Source organism: Artemia sp. Qi Xiang Cuo, chromosome 1 (assembly GCF_049724085.1).
Source record: "Artemia sp. Qi Xiang Cuo chromosome 1, ASM4972408v1, whole genome shotgun sequence".
Classification (NCBI taxonomy): Eukaryota; Metazoa; Arthropoda; class Branchiopoda; order Anostraca; family Artemiidae; genus Artemia; species Artemia sp. Qi Xiang Cuo.
This window is the reverse complement of record NC_142794.1, coordinates 103,100,379-103,123,185: the sequence shown is the minus strand read 5'-3', so window position 1 is coordinate 103,123,185 and position 22,807 is coordinate 103,100,379. Positions and strand designations below refer to the sequence as shown.

Here is a 22,807-nt window from a genome sequence, read left to right as displayed (position 1 = left end):
ACTACTACTAACAACTCCCCGCAGAACCAAGCAGCCTGAGGCCAACACAGGTACGCACGCCCCTCCTCCATCCCAATCTATTCAAAGCATAGCTCTTTACACCCTCCCAGGAAGTTCCCATTTCCTTCAAATCTCTCTTTATGACATCCTCCCACCCCAGACGGGGACGACCTGCTTTCCGTTTAGCCATAGATGGTTGGCTGAAAAGAACAATCTTCGGCAATCTGTCATCCTTCATCCGCACAACATGTTCTAACCACCTCAACCTTTCTTTCATTATAGACCTAGAGAGCGGTATTGAACCACATTTTTCGTATAGCCTATTGTTTGAAATACGGTCAGTCAGCCGGGTACCCAGAACAATCCTTAAGCCATTATTGACAATCCTTATCCCAAACCATTATTAATATACATTCTTATTACAGATTTAATGGACAAAATAACCTACAAAACTTCCACATTACAAAATACTTGAAACAAAAGCGTATCGCTTGTTCAAGGGTTTCATTCTTCCTTAGAGAAACCTCTTCCCAGTGGCTCAAATAATAATAATAATAATAACTCTTTATTTCCATAATAGCTTATAGCTAGCGGCGGACGTCAAACAACAAGAAAATATAACACATGAGATAAGATAAATAACTATAAAAAGAAATCAACTTTTTAACAACTTTTTATAGATTTCCTTTTCAAATAGCTCCTCATTATAATGTTGCGTAATGTATGAACCAAACTATAGTCGATACATTTTTGATGCCCGTCGCGGTGGGGGACGCACGAGTTGGCACGACGAAGTAGAGGCTCCTCTAAGTGTTTTTGGCCAACTGATCTGTGATTCCTGGAAATCGGATAATATTTCGCGATGGACATCAGAACTTAGGCATCTTTTTCCGAAACGCATCGTGAGATCGTGGCACCTTTCAGATACTTTCTGAAGCCTCAGATTCTGCAGGCTGTCCTTATAGGATGTATAATTTGCCCCAAGTATTATTTGGCACGCCCGCTTCTGAATATTTTCAAGCTTTTCGGTTTGGATAGCCGTTAGACCTGGGTGCCAAACGGGACAATCATACTCGGTTTGCGATCGGACATACATACAGTATAGACTGCGCATAATAGAAATTTGGATATTGAACCGCGTTAGGCAAGCAAAGGATTTAAGGCATAGGGAAGCTTTTTGGAGGATACACTGTATATGTGGATCCCATTTCAGGTTGCTTTTGAAAATTACTCCTAGGATTTTTATTTCATCTTTATTTGTAAGTCCAGTGTCTTCTTGGGACGGAATTGCAGATTTTAAATCGCTAACACGTAGAATATGGCTCTTGGTTTCACTAACTGTAAGCATTATATCTTCAAGATTATGCTTTAGCTGGGAAAATATTGATGAGGTGGTGATTTCCTCTGCTAGGCTCGCTAAGGTGCGGAATGATATGCTTGACAGGTCGTCAGGAAACTTGTAGCGACTTTGTATATGTGCTAGGACAGGGTTAAAAACAATCAAAAAGATCAGTGGTCCTAATTTTGTCCCTTGGGGTGCTCCAAGGCATATTTCTTGGAATTCGGATGCTTCTCCCTGCGTGAGTGAAACACATTGGTTTCGATTGTGCAGGAAGCTTGGATCCATTCTCACAAGAAACTGTCGAGCACCCATTTCTTTAGCTCGGTTAATAGCTATCAGGTGTTGGATGCTGTCAAACGCCTTTACTATATCGTTCAGAAGGATTTCTGCGTATGTCTCTTCCTTCTCGAGATGTTTCATCAGATCGTCGAGATGACATACAAGATAGTGGGAAGTATTATGTCTAGGCCTGAAAGCAAATTGCCGAGGGTCTAAATTAGCTGCAAGATCTCCATATAAATGTTCACAGATAAAGCCCTCAAACACTTTGGAAAGGCACGGGGTTTTTGAAATCGGGCGCAAGTCGATAGGTGAGAGGGGTTTTTTTATTTTAGGAATGGGAGTTGTATAGGCTGTCTTGAGGCAATCCGGGAATGTACCATCTATTAGACATTGATTAAAACAGGCAGCCAAAATAGGACTAAGCTCCTCAGAGCAATGAGCTATCAGCTCAATAGGAATTTCTAGAGGGTAATTACACTTCCTGAGGTCCAGGCATTTGAGCTTCTCGCATACTTTATGGGGGCGAATGATCGGAATTTGTTCAATGGGTCCATTTTCAGGTATCTCGTCAAGAGGTGGGTGTGTGTGACAAATATTTCAAAAATGTGTGTTGATCATATCAGCGCTCAGAGGTTCACCATCAGAGCCGTAGGTTGTCAGCTGCTTTCGAGTCCGTCTCATAATATTCTGGACCTTCTGGTGGAATCTAGAGGGGTTAGATTTCCAAAGCTTGTTAACCACTTGAGCACAAAATTTTTTTTAGATTTCTTTATTTTGAGACATATGACATTGCACATTTTTTTAGCCTCATCTTGATATCCCAACTTATAGAGCTCATTTCTCAATTTGATTAGATACTTAATCTCTTTAGTCACCCACGGCTTATTTTTTGACTTGACCAGGATTGTCTTTTCGGGAAATATTACATTATATTCATGTAAAAGCTGAGCAGTGACCTCTTGCATCATATTGTTGCCGTTCTTCATAGTGAGGACTTTCGACCAGTTTTTTCGAGCTAGCCACTCTCGGTAACTCTGGAGTTGTTCTTGAGTATGTGGGCGGTACTTCACCACTGACTGGGATCTTTCAGGGGGTTTTCTGCTAGGCTTCCCTATTACAGTAAGGTGGTCACTCATACCAATAGCGGGGAGAGTGTCAATGTCATATGTCTCAAAATAAAGAAATCTAAAAAAAAAGCTAGCCACTCTCGGTAACTCTGGAGTTGTTCTTGAGTATGTGGGCGGTACTTCATCACTGACTGGGATCTTTCAGGGGGTTTTCTGCTAGGCTTCCCTATTACAGTAAGGTGGTCACTCATACCAATAGCGGGGAGAGTGTAGGAGGGATTATAGAACTCCTCAATATTGGTAAAGATAAGGTCTAGTACTTTTTCCTCGCTTGTTGGGACTTCAACAACTTGCGTAAGTGAGAGTGAACTTGAGAGTCAGCTAGCCTTTAAATCATTAAAGTCGCCCAGGATCTGAATGTCAGCGTATGGGTATTGGGATCTTATGTAGTCAACCGAATGCTGTAGGTAGAGTACAAGTTCCTTTCGGAACGATGCTCTTGGCGGGTAGTAGACTATACCAAAAATGATTGACGATACTTCTTTTGGTAAGTATCCGGGTCTTGTCCAAAGCCACAGAACTTTGTGCTCAGGTTTCCTAGGGATAAGTATATTTAGGGCTCGATTCGGAATTGCAGACTTGCAAAGAAAACCAACTCCACCACCATGACTCACAATGGCCCCGTCCTTATTTAATCTCAGGAGTAGATACACATCGTACCCGGAAATAACCGTGCATGTGTCAGACGCGGACCAAGTTTCGCACAAGCAAGCCACTTCAATGTCATTTTGTATGAGGGTGGTTTCCAGCTCTTCAGCTTTATTCCCAAGAGAGCGGACGTTTGCGAGCAGGATATTGGGAAATGAATACTTCTGCTTTGTGTGATTACAATCCTTTTTCGTACCGTGTAGAGTTCGGTGTCTTTGGGCATCCATTTGAGCTGATCGCTGAGTACACTTGGGTTTGTATTTTAAGGTTGCAACGTGTTTTCACTTGTTGAAGGTAACCTTTTTGTTGATTGTAAGGGGGTGGGAGTTGTTTCATGAAATAAAGCTTGATTTGTTGGTGGTGGGATTGAGCGGTGGAAATCAAGAATGGGCTGTATTAGACTAGCGACTCGATGAGCTGTGAAAATCTGTTCCTCGTTGGAAAATGGGGAGTAATAATTTGGTGTGTTGGCAGGATGGTTAGTCTGATATCTGGTACGAGCCCGTATGGTTTAGCTTGCCATCTTATTGGGGGTGCTGGTAGCCACGGTCTTCGGTAGGGGGGAGGGGGAGCTATAGGATGTATGCTGTTGTCTTTCCTCGGAGGTGTGAGTTTCAACTGCATTAAGGGGACAATTCTCAGTAAACGATCTCCTGTTCTGATATCTTGTTTCCCAACTTAGGATTTTGCAGGGAACCCGTTTTTTGACTGCTTCGGGTACGTTTTATTGCCCCATGCAGGCGACGTTTAGCTGGCAGGTGCACTTTAGGACAGTCATTCACGAAGCAAAGACCAAAGGAGAACTTTCGGCAAGGTTCTTTGTGTACCAATATACATTGATCGTTTCCACATTTCCCCCTATAGAAATCTGTGCAGATGTGTAGAAAGGGACAATCCACACTGTTTCGGCAAATTCCCCGGAGGTGGAAACGGCATACTAAGGGTTCTTTGATTTGTTCCTTTGGATTTTGGCTTGGGACACAATCCTTTGGAGTGGGACAATCCACACTGTTTCGGCAAATTCCCCGGAGGTGGAAACGGCATACTAAGAGTTCTTTGATTTGTTCCTTTGGATTTTGGCTCAATTCATCTTGATCAGGAGAGATTTGGGTACTTTGGTTTATTTGTTTAGGCGTATGGCATGGACGTTGATAGCAGTTAGTAAACTTGAACGAAAAGTACCGGCCCGACGGCTTCTGCAGAGCCAGTACTAGGTCTGCATCTATTGCAGCGCATGCACCATGCTGCCATCTTTTGCAAGAATGGCATCCAAAGGAGGGGCTTCCCCCAGCTGGTTTGTCGCAGGTGATGTACCTAGAGAGGTCAGGGATTAGCAACGATTCGGATGGAGGCAAGCCTAAGGCAGGTAAGTCATTAATGTTCTGCGTTTTTCTAGCCTCATTTACTTCTTCTGCTATTACTTCAGGAGCGGGTGTTATTGGTGGTTGTGAAACTGGTTCAAGTTCGGGTTTTTCACTATCACCGGGGTTCATAATGGCAAGAGTAGAATACGAGGGCTTAGTGATTACAATAGGACTTTCGGCCGACTTGGAGAGAATACAACCTGCTTGGGGGCGGTGAAGCCCGCTATATCCCGCTGAATTGGGAATGGAAGTAGTCGTCTTAGTCGGGTTTCCGGTCCCTTTCGGAGACGCAACAGTAGCAGCATTTTTTGGTTTGCATGGAGGGCAAAGGTATGTATTCTTTAGTTCTGGAAAGTATTTAACTTTACCGCAGGTGAAATGAAACCACTTGTTGCACTTAGTGCATGCTACGCCACCAGTCTTGCTGGTTACATTGGCGGAGCAGATTCCAAATGTATCTTTAGTTATGGCCGATTCTGGCACAATACACAGGAACAGGGGAAGTGTCGGGACCCGCTCACCTATTCCCCGCAATTCAAAGGTAATTTAATACCAGCGGGTACGTACAGCGCTTGCGGCGGGTACCCTCCCCTCTTCTGCCTATTGCCTGGTATATCCTGCCAGAAATCTGCACAAACAACTGCTCTTAATATATGTATTTGGTGTTAAGCGCGGCCAAATAAAACGTGGCTCTCAGGAAGAGTCCGGCGTGATTCGACTTCGTAATCCGTGGTCGGCTAGTAACAAAATACAGCTCACAGAGGAAACGCAGCGCGAATAAATCGCCGTTCTCAATGTTTATCTAATATGAAGGAAAGAATACCTGATGTAGATTTGTCAAGACGTGATTGGTTAAATTTATTTCAATAGGAATGATTTGTGACGTCACTAATGTATTTCTTCAAGTAATCTTCACTCCGGGTTATATATATAACTTATATGGATTAAAATACAAAGTCTAAGAATTTTTTTTTTTTTTAAGGTAGGTTAATTATCACTTCCAACTTTCTGCAACTTCTATCCACTTAAAACTCTTATTAAAGAAGGGAGATCCACTGAAGCAACTTCACTTGCTTAGCTTGATGGCTTTTCTCCAATACTTTCACTCTTAACCTTGACCTATATCATATTGGTCACAGCTATGAAAATACATCAATAAGAAAATCCACAGTCCCAAGGGAATTCTCACTCAAGTTGCAATGCTTATTCAAATTATAATCCTTTGTTCACTGAATTAATGATTTACAAAATATTGGCTGAAGGTCAAGATGTGACTATAATCCTTTACCAATTATTAGTGATCGGTTAAATCCAAAAAGAGGTCTTGACACCATGAACTCTGAATCTAAACTTTATTTTTCGGAAAACTCGATTCCGAATCAAGCCCTAAATATACCTATCCCTAGGAAACCTGAGCACGAAGTTCTGTGGCTTTGGACAAGCCCCCGATACTTACCAAAAGAAGTATCGTCAATCATTTTTGGTGTAGTCTGCTACCCGCCAAGAGCATCGTTCCGAAAGGAACTCGTACTCTACTTACAGTATTCGGTTGACTACATAAGATCGCAATACCCATACGCTGCCATTCAGATCCGGGGTGAATTTAATGATTTAAAAGCTAGCTGGCTCTCAAGTTCATTCTCACTTACGCAAGTTGTTTAAGTCCCAACACGCGAGGAAAAAGTACTAGACCTTATCTTTACCAATATTGAGGAGTTCTATAATCCCCCCTACACTCTCCCCGCTATTGGTATTAGTGACCATCTTACTGTAAAATGGAAGCCTAGCAGAAACCCCCTGACAGATCCCAGTCAGTGGTGAAGTACCGCCCACAAACTCAAGAACAACTCCAGATTTACCGTGAGTGGCTAGCTAGGAAAAACGGGTTGAAAGTACTTACTATGAAGAACAGCAACAATATGATGCAAGAGGTTACTGCTCAGCTTTTCCATGAATATAAAGTAATATTTCCCGAAAAAACAATCCTTGTCAAGTCACAAAATAAGCCGTGGGTGACTAAAGAGATTAAGGATCTAATCAAATTGAGAAATGAGCTCTATAAGTTGGGATATCAGGATGAGGCTAAAAAAATGCGCAATGTCATATGTCTCAAAATAAAGAAATCTAAAAAGGAGTTTGGTGCTCAAGTGGTTAACAAGCTTTGGAAGTTTAACCCCTCTAGATTCCACCAGAAGGTCCAGGAGATTAAGGGACGGACTCGAAAGCAGCTGACAATCTACGGCTCTGATGGTGAACCTCTGAGCGCTGATATGATCAACACACATTTTTGAAATATTTGTCGCACACATCCACCTCTTGACGAGCTACCTGAAAATGGACCCATTGAACAAATTCCGATCATTCGCCCCCATGAAGTATGCGAGAAGCTCAAACGCCTGGACCTCAGAAAGAGTAGTTACCCTCTAGAAATTCCTATTGAGTTGATAGCTCATTGCTCTGAGGAGCTTAGTCCTATTTTGGCTGCCTGTTTCAATCAATGTCTAATAGATGGTACATTCCCGGATTGCTTCAAGACAGCCTATATAACTCTCATTCCTAAAATAAAAAAACCCCTCTCACCTAACGATTTGCGCTCAATTTCAAAAACCCCGTGCCTTTCCAAAGTGTTTGAGGGCTTTATCTGTGAATATTTATATGCAGATATTGAAGCTAATTTAGACCCTCGGCAATTTGGTTTCAGGCCTGGACCTCGTACTACCCACTATCTTGTATGTCTTCTTGACGATCTCGAGAAGGAAGAGTCATACGCAGAAATCCTTCTCAGCGATATAGTAAAGGCGTTTGACAGCATCCAACACCTGATAGCTCTTAACCGAGCTAAAGAAATGGGTTCAAGTTTCTTGTGAGAATGGTTGCAAGCTTCCTGCACAATCGAAACCAATGTGTTTCACTCACGCAGGATGAAGCATCCGAATTCCAAGAAATATGGTGCGGAGCACCTCAAGGGACAAAATTAGGACCACTGATCTTTTTGATTGTTTCTAACCCTGTCCTAGCACATATAAAAAGTCGCTACAACTTTGCTGACGACCTGTCAAGCATATCATTCCGCACCTTAGCGAGCCTAGCAGAGAAAATCACCACCTCATCAATATTTTCCCAGCTAAAGCATAATCTTGAAGATGTAATGCTTACAGTTAGTGAAACCAAGAGCCATATTCTACGTGTTAGCTTTTTAAAATCTGCAATTCCGTCCCAAGAAGACACTGGACTTACAACTAAAGATGAAATAAAAATCCTAGGAGTAATTTTCAAAAGCAACCTGAAATGGGATCCACATATACAGTCTATCCTCTTAAAGGCTTCCCTATGCCTAAAATCCTTTGCTTGCCTAACGCGGTTCAATATCCAAATTTCCATTATGCGCAGTCTGTACTGTATGTATGTTCGATCGCAAACCGAGTATGCTTGTCCCGTTTGGCACCCAGGTCTAACGGCTATCCAAACCGAAAAGTTTGAAAATATTCAGAAGCGGTCGTGCCAAATAATACTTGGGGCAAATTATACATCCTATGAGGACAGCCTGCAGAAACTGAGGCTTCAGAAACTATCTGAAAGGTACCACGATCTCACGGTGCGTTTCGGAAAAAAATACCTAAGCTCTGATGTCCATCGCGAAACATTATCGGATTTCCAGGCATCGCAGATCAGTCGGGCAAAAATACTTAAAAGAGCCCTCACTTCGTGGTGACAACTTCTTCGTCGCCCACCCCGAAAGGCATCAAAAAGGTATCTATCATCGTTTGTTCCATACTTCGTGAACCACTATAATGAGGAACTAGTTGAAAAGGAAATCTACAAAAAGTTGTGAAAAAGTTTATTTATTTTTATATTTATTTATCTGATCTCATGTGTTATATTTTCTTGTTGTTTAACGTCCACTGCTAGCTATAAGCTATTATGGAAATAAAGAGTTATTATTATTATTATTATATCAGTGAAGATCTAAACCGACCATTTTTTCTATATAAACCAAGTTATTTCTTTGATGAAAATTTTGTACTGGACTTGGTTTCTAAGACCATAAATTTTCTGAGAAATGTTGCTTATACCTTGTTCCAGTCATGGAAGAACCATGTTTCCCAACAATCCATTGGTCAAATTAAGCTTTGTTTTTCTTGTCTAGAACGTCTTCTTCAAAACTCTAAGGAAGAGCTTTTAGTGTATGCATGCTATGTCATACGTCTCAGATGCCAGTAATGACCAAATTCAGCTTGTTGTATGTGATGGACTGATTCAGTTACATCCTTCACTTATGGAACTACTGAAAGCTGATAATGCTGATAATAATATTGTTAGACCTGCACTCTGTTGTTTTCAAACAAGTTTTAAGACCCAGTTTGTTTTTGTCTGAAGTAATTTTACCAGTCACGGTCCATTTTCTGAAGCGTTCAGAACAGGATTTAGTCAAACAAGCTACTTTGACTATCAGAAATATTGCATCTGGGTTTTTGTCATCCCCTTTCTTCAACTCTCTTTTAGATCAGATTTAAGCTATCTTCTACTCAGAATACGTGCATTAAAAAGTTCAGAATTGAATGATAGACCATTGGAGGAAATCATTCGCCCGCGATGAAATCAATTTTTCTCTATGGAGTCCTTCAAATGGTAACAAGGAATATACCACTTTTGATAAAGTTGCTCAAAGTAAACGAAGTGGAAACACTACTAGTGATCATTGATATTATAGAGTATATTTTAGAAATTAAAAAAAAAATGGTAAGACTCAACAGTGACAAAAATGTGACCAGTCGTCTTAGATTGCGGCAAGAAAATTTAAATTTAAAATGGATTATTATGGCCCCCAAATGGTTTCAACCAAATTTTTGATTGGACAAAATGAAGTGCCTCCAGGGGCGTGAAAACTCTGTGGTTAGGGAGAAAGCTTCAAATATTATCAAGAAATACTATTAGCAGTTCAGTCGCTTCTTCTGTTGTCTCAGCAGATCGCTAATTTATCTTTTAGGTATCTAGTTTCAAGCTTATTTTTCAATTAAATAAAAAAAACAAGTTTTTTTAACTGAAAGTAAGGAACGACGTTAAAACTTAAAACGAACAGAAATTATTCCGTATATGAAGGGGGCTGTCCCTTCCTCAACGCCTCGCTCTTTACGGTAAAGTTTTTTTATTGTTTAAAAAAATAGAGTTGTGAGAAAGTCAAACTTTAGCGTAAAGAGCGAGGCGTTGAGGAAGGGACAGCCCCTTCATATACGGAATAATTTCTGTTCGTTTTAAGTTTTAACGTCGTTCCTTACTTTCAGTTAAAAAAACTTGTTTTTTTATTTAATTTTTGAACGTTTTTGAATTAATGCAGGTTTTGATTTTGGCTCACCGTACATGAATAATTAAAACAAAATTTGCATATTATATTTGGTTAAATGGCTTTCTCGAAACTTGTTTAATTTTATTTACGAACGTTTTTATTAGTAATAAATATACGTAACTTAGAATTAACTTACGTAACGAACTTCTATATTCATAAATTTTTAACACGTATATTAGGGGTTCGCCCCCTAGTCAATACCCTGCTCTTTAAACTATAGTTCGAATTTTTTTCCAGTTCTTTAAAAATGACCTCTTAATCACAATCAGTTGATCAGTTGAAAAACTTCTTTTTTTTTATTTAATTCCTGATCTTTTTCTTTAATAATGCTGGGAAATCCGGCGCCCCCTTCATAGCAATGTCCCTTCCCCCATGAAAACTTCCTTCATGGAAAGATCCTTCCATATAGCCCCCGACCCTCTCCTTCCCCCACCTACCAGAAAAAATATCCTCTGAAAAAGTCTGTATACTTCCCAATAACCAATACTATATGTTAACATTGAGTAAAGTTCATAACTTTCAGCCCTCCCCCTGGGGACTTTGGGGGATCAAGTCATCCTAAAAGACATTTTTATCATATTTTCGACCATGCTGAACAAAATGGCTATCTCAAAATTTTGATCGGGTGAATTTGGGAATAAATGAGCGTGGGTGAGGGGCTAGTTGCCCTCCAATTTTTTTGGTCACTTAAAAAGGGAACTAGAGCTTTTAAATTTCGTGCCAATGAGCCCTCCTACAATATTATAGGACCACGGGGTCGATACGATCACCCCTGGAAAAAAAAACAAAAAAAAAAACAACAAATAAACACGCATCTTTGATCTTTCTTCGTGCAAAAAATGGAAAATTAAACATTTTTGTATATGATTTCTTTAAACATCTAAATTAGGGTGCTCTATTAGGATTTAAATGATGTTTTTATTTTCATTCATTCTCTGTGACATTTAGGGGTCATGTCCTCCTTTTTTCGATAATCAGTCAAATTTTCTCAGGCACGTAACTTTTGATGGGTAAGATTAATGAAACTTATATATTTGAAATCAGAATTAAAATCTGATTCTTTTGATGTATCTATTGGTATCAAAATCCTGTTTTTTAGAGTTTCGGTTACCATTGAGCCGGGTCGCTCCTTACTTACAGTTCGTTACCACGAACTGTTTGATGAAAAATATTCCCTGGAATTTAATTATATTTAATCATTGCAGAAAGTTTTTCAGTAAATAAATTGTTTAGGGCCAACTACTACTACTACTTATGCAATTAGTACTACTGCTATTGTGACTTTTTCAAACTGTGACTGCTTTTAACTGTTTGAATTCGGGACTACTTGCAAATGCAAATACTTGTGAATGTGACTGATTGCGACTGCGACCCCAACTAATTGTAACTAAAATTACCACTGCATATGACTTTGACTGCATCAGCTATTTGCCTATACAAAACAATAAGACAATCCCTCAGGACTGCAGCAATGGCAAAGAGACAGGGATAGACTGGCTAGTAGGTTTTCGAGCTCAAAATCCACAACTGTCACTACGCAAGCCTGAACCCACAAGCTTAGGTCTAGCAACGAACTATAACAGGGTCAACATTGAACAGTTCTTCCAAGCCCAAAGTCAGTTCTTTAAAAGCTTCCTTTTACTACAAGTGTCATATACAAATGTAACGAAAATTCTGCGACCACAGTTCATGTTCCTCCCTTAAGTGTTTAGGGAGAGCAGTCAGTTGATAGTTTGCAAGGAAATGTCCTCAGAGAGAGGTGTAACGAAAATTGAAAAAATAAAAAATTAAATAATGGAATACTAAAATGAAAAGTGGATTAATACAACTTCAAACTGAATTCGAAAATCAGTTTGCTGATCTCACGTAAGATGGATATTTTCGAAAACCCCTTCGCAGTGGATATTTCTCGATTATCGAACCTACATTTAGACGCAATATTATACGTCTCTACTACAAAAATGCAACCTAATGTAAAAAAAAAAAAAAAAACACTAGCAAGTCAAATGCAACAACAAAAATCCCATTGATTGTATTAACTACAATAAATTTAGTAAAAATATACATCAAGTGTTTCATTTTTAAACCCAAAATATTTTCATATAAATATTGTAGATGTACTATAATTATTATAGTATACCTACAATACTACACTACAGTGTAATGACGCGTGACCTAAGTACAGCCCGCGTAATGTCCCAACGTAAAATTTTGGCCCTTTTAGAACAAAAGGTTGCCGACCCTTGCTCTAAGCCATTCCTGTGATATGTCCTTTTGACAACCTGGTTGCAAATATTGCTTTGATTTTAATGAACATTGTCTGAAAGTTTCCCCTGAATACCTCTGTCTTTTTGGATACCAAGGATCGACAATGCCCCCTCTCCCGAAACAAATGCTTTTTATAGACAATGGGCAAATTCAATAGCTTACATTCCTTGCCCCACGAGTTGCGAGGATCGATGTCCCCAGAAATAGTAATTGGGCCTTTCAACTATGCTGAACAAAATGGCTAGCTCAAAACTTGATTGTATTTATTTGTGAACAAAGGGACGTGGGAGAGGGCTGGTTGACCTCCAGTCCCTTTTAACTCTGAAAAAGGATACTTGAACTTTCGAATTACCAATCAAATGAAGTCCTTCCGAAGTTTCTACGACAAAAACTTCCATACAAAGTGCCTTGGTGAAAAAAAATACTTTTAGCCCATTTCGTTCTTTATTTAAGCAGCGCTATTCCACTGCCTATGATTGTTAGGAAGAATACAAAAACAACTATATGGATCATATCACGAAAATAATTTAGGACCTCCCCCCCCCCTACAAAGAGATTACCAAGATCCAAAAAGACGTGATGAAGACGCTTACTTCGCACTATTTTTATCTAGGTAAAGAGAACGTTCTTGCAGATACTATGATGATCCTTTGCTTGCGAGTTAGTTTGCTTTGCTTTGCTTTGAGTTTAGGATTTTTTTTTATCCCAAAAGTGAGATTATATCAAATGACGACCCCCTCTGCAAAGATGCTCTTCGTCCGTTGTCCCAACCCATCTTTAATTGAAATCCAAAAACAAGTTTAGGGAGACGTCTTGTTGAAGCAAATTTAAGTAAATCTTATCCCCCTCGCTCTTACACAAACATATATATAAAAGATTTCAAGAATAAATACGTTAAAGGAAAAATTATAAAAGTTAGACACACATACGGATAACCCTTGGAGAACCTTAAAAGAACCAGCGACCAGTTTTCGGAAGATAGAGACATAAGGTAGTTGATCTAAATACCCCAGATAAGAGGGAGGGGGGGTAATCCACAAGTAATGACTCTAAGAAAATTAAATGAGTCAAAATCTAAAAGCTATTCAAGAAGAAGGGGAAAACCCTTCTTTTAGATTAGACGGGAGTTTACATGGAGGAAGCCCTGATTTAGATGTATGTCTTGAATAAATAGAGGCAAAAACAACTGAATGGTGCAATAAACTATGTAGTGCTCAACTAAGCATACTTTCAACCGCTTCCACTTTTCAACCGGTGACTCTTTTTAATATCCATTTTATTTAAAAAGTTTCGTCATCCAAGGCTTCAAAATATTACTGCAGTAGAAAATCTTAAAACCGTTTGAACTATGTTGTAAGTGAAAGGTAAAATTAAGATCAAAACTAAGTTCGGGATCGGGTAAAAGTGTTTTATATTTTTGACCTTACAACAAAAAGGAACAATGGTTCTCAGAATATTCTAACTTAATAGCATATTTCCAACTGCACATATTTCAGAATTTTTGGTTTTTATCCAGGGAGGATTTTTTTAAATAAAACCTTTCTGCTCTCCCTAAACTGTCAAGTAATGACTATATATAACAGAAAAAAACAGACGCTAGTTTCTATATTTACGAATAAATCACAAAAACAAGAAATTTAAAAATAAGTTCAAGGTAAAATAGAAAATGAAGAAAGGTTAAACACAAAAAATTATACAAAATTCATAAAATAAAGAGATGATACTCCGACACCGTCTCAATTGTAGCTAATGTTACCCATACGCTAAATTAGTGTTTCTTAGCCAAAGACATTCTTCGGGGATGAGCTTTCCTCAGTTAAGCCTTTTTGTTTTCAGATATTTTCAATATTAGCTTTCTGTAAATTTTTATTATGACCTTTCAATTTCTTTTTACACGTGTGACGATTGTCTTTTCGACATTCATTGACTTTAGTTTTTACTTTTGAACTGGTTATAAAAGGGTGGTCTTCTATGTCTTATTTTTTATTTGTAGTATGAGGGTGGTATCCCCTTTCATTTTAATACTGGGTCAATTGAGTCCAATTCAAGTATTTGAATAAGAATAATTGCCATTACTTTTTTTCTTTTATATTGTTTGATTTTATTCCTTTTCTATCCTCTTTCCCCGTTTTTACCTTATGCAGCCATCCATTTCTTTGCACTATCGCTGTTTCTTCTTGTTACACTTCGTTTATTCACAATTTTCAAAAACTGTGGTTATCACAATATGTGGTTGGTTCCGCTCATTTCATATCAGTTTTTTGGAAAATGAAAAGGTTGTCAAACAAATAATTTAAAATCTACCACAATTGTTTACAACATTTTTAACTCTCGGTCAAGTTGTGGATGTTGTGGCAGTTTTCATCTAGTCTTCCTTGATATTTTACAATCATCTAAGGCCGTGATTCCCAGCGTGGGGTAAAGGGTCCATCGGCGGGGCATGGCACTATTTTGGTGGGTCACCGTGGTTCTTTTGGCGGTGATGTGCACCCTTCGGCTGACTATACTTTAGGGACTTGGTCTTTAAAATGTTTTTATTTTTTTTTAATAACGTCACATTCAAATGCATTTAAAGAGCAAAAAGATACATGATGTTGTATTCAGATAATATTTTTAATTAATATAAAATATGCCAAGAGGACTATCGCGAAAAAAGATACCAAGTTAACGGCCTTTCAAGCTTCCTTCAGGTGAATACAAGTAACATTTTTAATAACAAAATTTAAATATTACGAGGGGGCACCATGATTTTAGAAATATCTAATTGGGGCATGGCCCAAAATCGGCTGGGAACCACTGATCTAAGGCAGACATGTAGGGCTGGTTGGGGTCTGTATCCACTCTCCACCATGAATATCGATATTTATCCTGATATTTCAAATGTTGTTCGTATAATTCGTCTGTTGTTTTTGTTTTTTTTATTAACCACCATAGAAACATAAAATATAGTATGAAATATAATTAATTATTTTGTAAACTCTATTTACCACCAACCCCTATAAAAAAAAATTAGTGTATATGTGGTAAATATAAGGAACTCCATCTTTCGAGGAACTTTTTTTTGGGTGTTTTCGTCGAAGTCAAATATAAATACAGTTCTTCCTCGTTCAACGTTTGAAATTTTCTCTTCAACTATCCAATTTGTTCACGGCAATTGCCATTTGAAATTTTCAATCTACTTTTTATCATAGTTTTTTCACGGCAATTGCCACCAAAAATGTCAAAATGTTAAATGAAGTCTAGATCAAAGGCCAATAAACACATTAAATTAAATTTTACACTGTTACAAAACAATAAATTTAAGAACTGTTTCTATACGGTATCCTTTACGAATTTTAAATAACACGACTAGAAAAACTAGTTCAATTCTTTCTTAAACCATTAATTTTAATTTAGCACTGTTATTAGCCAAAATCACTAATACTTTATTTGAAATTTGTCATTCAGTTTCGCAGACCCCTTTTTTTTACCAAAACATCTACTGGTCAAAGAAAACGGAGTGCAACATAATAAAAAATGTACCGTCAGATATGCCTTAAGTTATTTCAATATTTCCGTCATCGTGACTTTAGATACAAGCTGGCAGGTGACCCCCCCCCCCCCACAAGGAAAAGTATTATAAGAAAGATAAAATTGTTTAACACATCCTTTTGTAATGCTCTAGAAATATACAGGTTATTACAATTGTCAATAAAAAAAAATCTGGTTCCTAGAAAGTTTCTGGGGTGACCTCTTGGCTGACGTCACAAAGGGGCTGGGTAATAATTAGGGGAAATTAAAAAAGTAACAAAGAAAACATTTTTAACTGTTAAATGGACTTACAAGAATCCCAGAAACATTGGTCAGATCTAATAGCTAGTATGTTTTCAAAAACTGTCAGCATCAACAATTAACAGGAGAAAAAATTACAAAAAAAACAAAACAAGAACTACTAAAGATCTAAAGATATGACAAACTCTTTTGTATGTGTTTTATATGTATTTAACAATCGATCTTGCCCGTAAATTCAAGTTTTTTAGCTTTAGAGAGAGAAGTGAAGAAAATTCGCAAGAAAGGAGCGAAGAGTGTGAAAGTTGGTCTAAAAATTCGATATAGTTTGAATTCCTCAAAAACTGCTAAAATTCGAGAACTGCTACATTCACATAGAAGAAAGAGAGATTAAAAATACCAAATATGCATGCAAAATGGCTTGAACTCGCCATTTTATCAGGTCTGGAACGAAAATCACAAAGAGATCAAATACAAATTTAAAAGGTTCAATTTCCGAAAAGCTGTTTGAATTCAAAAGCTTGTTTTTTACGAATATTGTCAAAAGGGCATATTAATGTTAAAGACCACAAAATCTCAAAAGAAGACCGCAAATAGACTCTGGAATACATGCTGTATTTTCAACAAAAAACTTATTCCATTTTTTTCTTTGTCTCACATGCTTTAATAAAAACCAAAATCATGAATTGTTTCCAGGTATCCCCTTCATAATATTATAATTAAAATTTAAAGTTTCATATTATGTTTAAATGATTTTATTTCTATTAGTAAGCCAGAAATTATTTATTTCTGTAGGAAGCCCATTGCTTAAAATCATAATATCAATTGCACCAAGATCTGCAGTAACAAAAGTTGCAAGATGCAAAGTTACCATTAGCTACTTTATTTGTTTATACTAGCGGCAATAAAATAAGAGTACAATATAAAAAGGATGTAAATACGCTCTTTTGAATACATTTTAAAAAACAAATACCAAAACCTGATCTATTTTTTTTCATGTGTCCCACATGCTTCCAATACAACCATTTTCAGGAATTCATTCCAAAAGAAGGGCGGATCTCTTCATATTTTCCACAGGGCAGGAAAGAAGAAGGAATCCCACCTAGTACGTCCCATACACTTTAGCGGGCATTGCACTATTTTTAGCCATAAACCCGAGATTATTAGTACAATCTGTCAAGATTTCGACAAAAAAAAAAGAAATTTATTATAGGCCAATAGCAGAGACATTGGCTTTAATTACTTAAACTTGATGAAACTTATATATTTAAAATCAGCATAAAAATCCGTTTCTTTAAATTTATCTATTGGGTATAAAATTCCGTTTTTTAGAGTTTCGGCTACTATTCATCCGAATCGCTCCTTCCTTACAGGTCGTTACCACGAACTGTTTGATAGCAGTACTTACTTTCGCCGTATTTTAGTCAAAACATCCCGCAAAACTATCGGAACCAGTCTGCATAATACGTCAAAATCTCCAAAAAAACATTTGCTTTAGTTGATGCCAAACAATTTTCTGCAAAATTCAAACTAGCTCAGCGAAACTCTGAGTAAAATTGTATATACTCTATCAAGATTCTAACTGAAAGCCCCCCATGAAGCTATTTTCACCAAATATTGAAAACAATTTAGTTAAAAGAATTCATTATTTACCCAAAAATTAACCAACTTTATCATTAAAACCGCCTTATCTTTAAAAATATCAAACTGACAGTTACTACAACCGGTAAAGACGAAAGTGACAAATTACCTTTTCTAAAATAAGCCTCGAAATTAACCTTACCCGATGATGCATTAAAAATTTTTTTTTTCAATTTTCCCTTGCAAAGAAAGAAAAGTTTTATCCGCTTTGATTTATCACTACCGTAGCAATAATATTAATTATGGACATAAACCTTCTAATAAATCACCCAAGAAGTGGCCAACTCTCAAAGACAGTTTACACCAGGCGACTATCTAAATACATCAAGTGACAATTAATTATCTAATTATGAGAACTTTCTTATATATTCATCATAAGCCGCCGAAACTATCGACACAAACGGTTAAAAATCATCTAAAACTTCAGGCAGTATAAAGAAATAAATGGGAAGCCACTGGCACTGGGAAAAATTGGGGCAATATATTTCCTACAAGAAATATTATTATAGATAGCAAGATTTGAAGCAGACAATCTTAGTCATCACCGTGACGGACAACTGCTGTTCAGAGATTTGCGGGACTTCATTGAAATGTTGACGGTATTGCTTATCGCTGAAAAACCACTTTGGGAAGAGTGAAGACTTGTCATTGATCCTCTAGAAGAAAATAAAATAAAATAAAAGTATGAACAAAATTGACGCGACTAATTTGTTTACAGTCAAGTCGTTTTGTTTTCTGGAAAATTAATTAATATATAATTAATTTTGTTTTCTGGAAAATTATTAATAAATAATTAATATAAGGGCTAATTAGAGCTAATTAATTTCAGCTTAATACAATCACTCCTTCCCTGTTTTCACAAAAACCAAATATAGCCACTTAATGCTCATTTCTCTTTTTTTTTATCAGCCACGCCTACAGGCCACAGTTAGAACCGGATCCGGGTGAATGAGGACTAATTCGAAGTGGAATTTGACCTGTTAAGACCTTTTGATATTTTCAGACCAAAAAAATTATCCCCCGAATTTACATTTACGAAAAACATCGTTTTCCTATAAGAGCCCATGTTAATTTTTCCCACCACAGCCCCCCTTTAACGTTGTCCGAAAGTTTTTATTGTTTAAAAAAAAGAGTTGTGAGAAAGTCAAACTTTAGCGTAAAGAGCGAGGCGTTGAGGAGGGCACAGCCCCTATTATATAAGGAAGCGGGGGTTTGGGGGGCGGCAGCCCCAACTATACCTCCTAATCCCTGTACGTTTTAAGGTTCGAACTTGTGACTCAGCCTCTTTAACTTTTTAGAAAACGTAGTTTTTTTTCAAATAATTTTTTCAGAAGAAAGAAAGACTTTAATTGTCAGGTATCAATACTGAACCAACAACAACATGCATCATAGTTGTAATGTCAGCAGGAGTTACTATTCAGTCAGCATCAATCCACAGAAACGGCAAAATACCTGCCATCGTTTTTCGTACAAGCATTAATTTCAACACATATCATTATTACGTCTATAAGTGAAGTCGAGGAGATAGAGAGTTAATACAGAGCAATAGCTTTATTAACACTACGTTACGCTTGCACGACCACCGTGGTTAAAGCATCGCCTTATATTTAAAATACATTCAAAATAAACAATATTTCAAAAAAGACATTTAGTTCGAAACGCAGTGAAAAATATTGGGACATAATATATATATCGCTGAATAGTGATTGTGATTGTTTTATTTACCCCTTGAATCTTAAACATCTGTTAAAACTGCATTTCATTTGTTGAAATATTTGCCATAGCTTTATTATTTAAAGCAAATAAGAATATATAAGCCGTTGGCCTTTTAAAACACTGGAATAATAAAACCTCCTTTCTTGAGAGACTATATATATATATATATATATATATATATATATATATATATATATATATATATATATATATATATATATATATATATATATATATATATATATATATATATATATATATATATATATATATATTGCTCACCGTATTTTGGCTCGTATTTTGATTTTGGCTCACCGTATATGAATAGTTCAAACAAAATTTGAATATTAATTTTTCTTTTATTTGGTTAAATGGCTTTCTCGAAACTTGTTTAATTTCATTTACGAACGTTTTTATTAGCAAAAAATATACGTAACGTGTGAATTAACTTACGTAATTAACTTCTATGTGCATATTTTTTTAATACGTATTTAAGAGGGTTCGCTCCCTAGTCAATACCTTGCTCTTTACGCTAAAGTTAGAATCTTGTTCCAATTCTTTAAAAATGACCCCTTAATCACAAAGGCCGTTAATTAGAATAAATAGTTTTTATGAAAGTACTAAAAAATCTTTGGCTTAAAGAGCGAGGTATTGACTAGGGGGTGAACCCAAAATTTTTTTTGTTATTTAATTTCTGATCTTTTTTTAGTAATGCTGGGAAATCCGGTGCCCCCTTCATAGCAATGTCCCTTCCCCCATGAAAACTTCCTTCATGGAAAAATACTCCCACATAACCCCCGACCCACTACCAGAAAAAATCCCCCAGAAAACGTCTGTATACATCCCAATAACCAATACTACATGTCAACATTGGGTAAAGTTCATAACTTTCAGCCCTCCCCCCAAGGACTTCGGGGGATTAAGTCATCCTAAAAGACATAGTTATCATATTTTCGACCATGCTGAACAAAATGGCTATCTCAAAATTTTGATAGGGTGACTTTGAGAAAAAAAATGAGCGTGGGAGGGGGCCTAGTTGCCCTCCATTTTTTGGTCACTTAAAAGGGCACTAGAACTTTTAATTTCCTTTCCAATGAGCCCTCCCACGATATTCTAGGACCACTGGGTCGTTACGATCACCTCTTAAAAAAAAAAACCAAAAAAAACACGCATCCGCGATCTTTCTTCTGGCAGAAAATGCAAAATTCCAAATTTCTGTATATAGGAGCTTGAAACCTCTACAGTAGAGTTCTCTAATGCGTTGAATATGATGGTGTGATTTTCATTAAGGTTCTATAACTTTTATGGGGTCTTTCCCCCTTTTTTTGAAAATCAGCCAAATTTTCTCAGGCGCGTAACTTTCGATGGGTAGGACTAAACTTGATGAAACTTATATATTTGAAATCAGCATTAAAATCTGGTTCTGTTTATGTATCTATTGGTATCAAAATCCCGTTTTCTAGAGTTTCGGTTACCATTGAGCCGGGACAATCCTTTCTTACAGTTCGTTACCACGAGCTGTTTGATTTTCCAAATTACTTTACAAATACCCAAACTTATTTTAAACGCTACAATTACTTAGAATACTTAAAGTAAAGAAATTCTGTAGATCTAGATACAACAACTAGTAACTCAGCTTTGACATTGCAAAATATTCTATACATACAAATTATATATATTTTTATATATATATATATATATATATATATATATATATATATATATATATATATATATATATATATACATATACATACATATATATATATATATATATATATATATATATATATATATATATATATATATATATATATATATATATATATATATATATATATATATATATAATTTGCCTTCTCATGGCTCTTTCAAAGTTATGTGGTGCTATTTGAATGACATCTGAATGACAAAGGAAAGAGGCTGGATGTGAATGCAGAAGTACTCATACTTCTAGGAAAGTACTCATTCATTTTCCCTGCTCATGGATCAATAAATTGCTTATGTTTTAAGTAGAAAAAAAAGAGAATATTATGAATAATAACATATTAGCTGAAGAAATCCCCTACACTGTTTGCTGATGACACAAACTTTTCAACTCTGGTACGTACCGAAGTTCAGCTTTAGGAAGCGCTTTGTAATAATATGGGAAGGCAAAGGATAAGGGCATATAAGACAAAGGACAAGGGCATATAAGACAAAGGATAAGGGCATATAAGACAAAGGATAAGGGCATATAAGACAAAGGAAAGAAGTGGATAAAAAGGATAAGTATCCTCTTGATCCATTACTGGCGCACAGGGCTCCGAATCTACGTTTCAATTACTGGGGTCTTTTTTACAGGGAGAAGCAGTAAGTTGGCGCCCAGCCTTGCTCTGGCGAGGAGTCCGAAACACAGTTAAAAATATTGGGACATAATATATATCGTTGAATGGTGATTGTGATAGTTTTATTTACCCCTTGAATCTTAAACATCTGTTAAAACTGCATTTCATTTGTTGAACCGTATTGCTAACCGTATACTAAGCAGAGCCTTGATCCACTGTGCTACAACAAGGTTAAGACAAAAGTGAGTCAATATAAATCTTTTTTGTTGTCTGGGACCGATCTTCCACTTATTGCCCCTGCTCGTAAGGGCTTACGGTGAGAGGTTTATTTGTACGACAGAGATATCTGTGGAACATCTCGTTGTAATAGAGCAAGAAACTGAGATTTCTGGAGCATGTACAGTGGGAACCGTCAATGGACACGAGGAACAGGGTATAATTTGGAAATGGAAGACTTCAGACTTTATTATTTTACAAAACATACAACACGTAATAACATTAAGATTATTGTATGAAGGGCGGTCCTGAGTATTGCACAGCTTTAACTTACAAAATTAGAATCAGTGAGCAGCATCCATAAAAACAACAAAGAATCAGTCACAAACATAAAAAAGAAAAATAAACTTAAACTACTGAACAATCCCTGAATAAAAGAATTTTTTCATTTTGGAATAGGTCCTCAGGCCTAAAAAGTTGGTCTTCAGCAGCTATTTATTCATGTTCTGATTAATTTTGGGTGTTATTGATACCAGAAGACAGCGGCACTAATAATTTTTGTTTCAAAGTAGTAAAACATGCCCAGTTTAGAAGGCCTTTTCGTTAACGTTTTTTAATAAATCATTGCTTCCATAAAAAAAAGAAAAAAAAGTACGCAAGTGGCGTTGTTATTGTTCGCCACGTATCATACAAAAATTTACATTTTTCCGCGAACGGTTGCCATAGTCATAGGTCACACAATCAATTTTAATTCTTCATTTGTA

The 22,807-nt window shown here is 36.8% G+C and overlaps 3 protein-coding genes across 5 annotated transcripts in view; 1 reads left to right on the top strand and 2 right to left on the bottom strand.

The window, feature by feature from the left end:
* Positions 1 to 733: 733 nt before the first annotated feature.
* On the bottom strand, positions 734 to 1,762 carry LOC148957034 (uncharacterized). Its single transcript, XM_089092839.1, has one exon. It carries the CDS (start codon positions 1,760 to 1,762, stop codon positions 734 to 736), a length of 1,029 nt encoding a protein of 342 aa, XP_088948965.1.
* A 5,870-nt stretch (positions 1,763 to 7,632) lies between these two features.
* LOC148957033 (uncharacterized) lies at positions 7,633 to 8,475 on the top strand. The gene has a single exon (XM_089092829.1). The coding sequence runs from the start codon at positions 7,633 to 7,635 to the stop codon at positions 8,473 to 8,475; it is 843 nt and encodes a 280-aa protein (XP_088948955.1).
* A 7,071-nt stretch (positions 8,476 to 15,546) lies between these two features.
* retm (real-time) overlaps positions 15,547 to 22,807 on the bottom strand; it is a 126,855-nt gene continuing 119,594 nt past the window's right edge. For all 3 annotated transcript variants that reach the window (XM_089088275.1, XM_089088284.1, XM_089088292.1), the window contains one exon: positions 15,547 to 18,440. In XM_089088275.1, the coding sequence (XP_088944401.1) occupies positions 18,430 to 18,440 (11 nt within the window). In that variant the 3' untranslated portion in view covers positions 15,547 to 18,429. The remainder of the gene's footprint in view (positions 18,441 to 22,807) is intronic.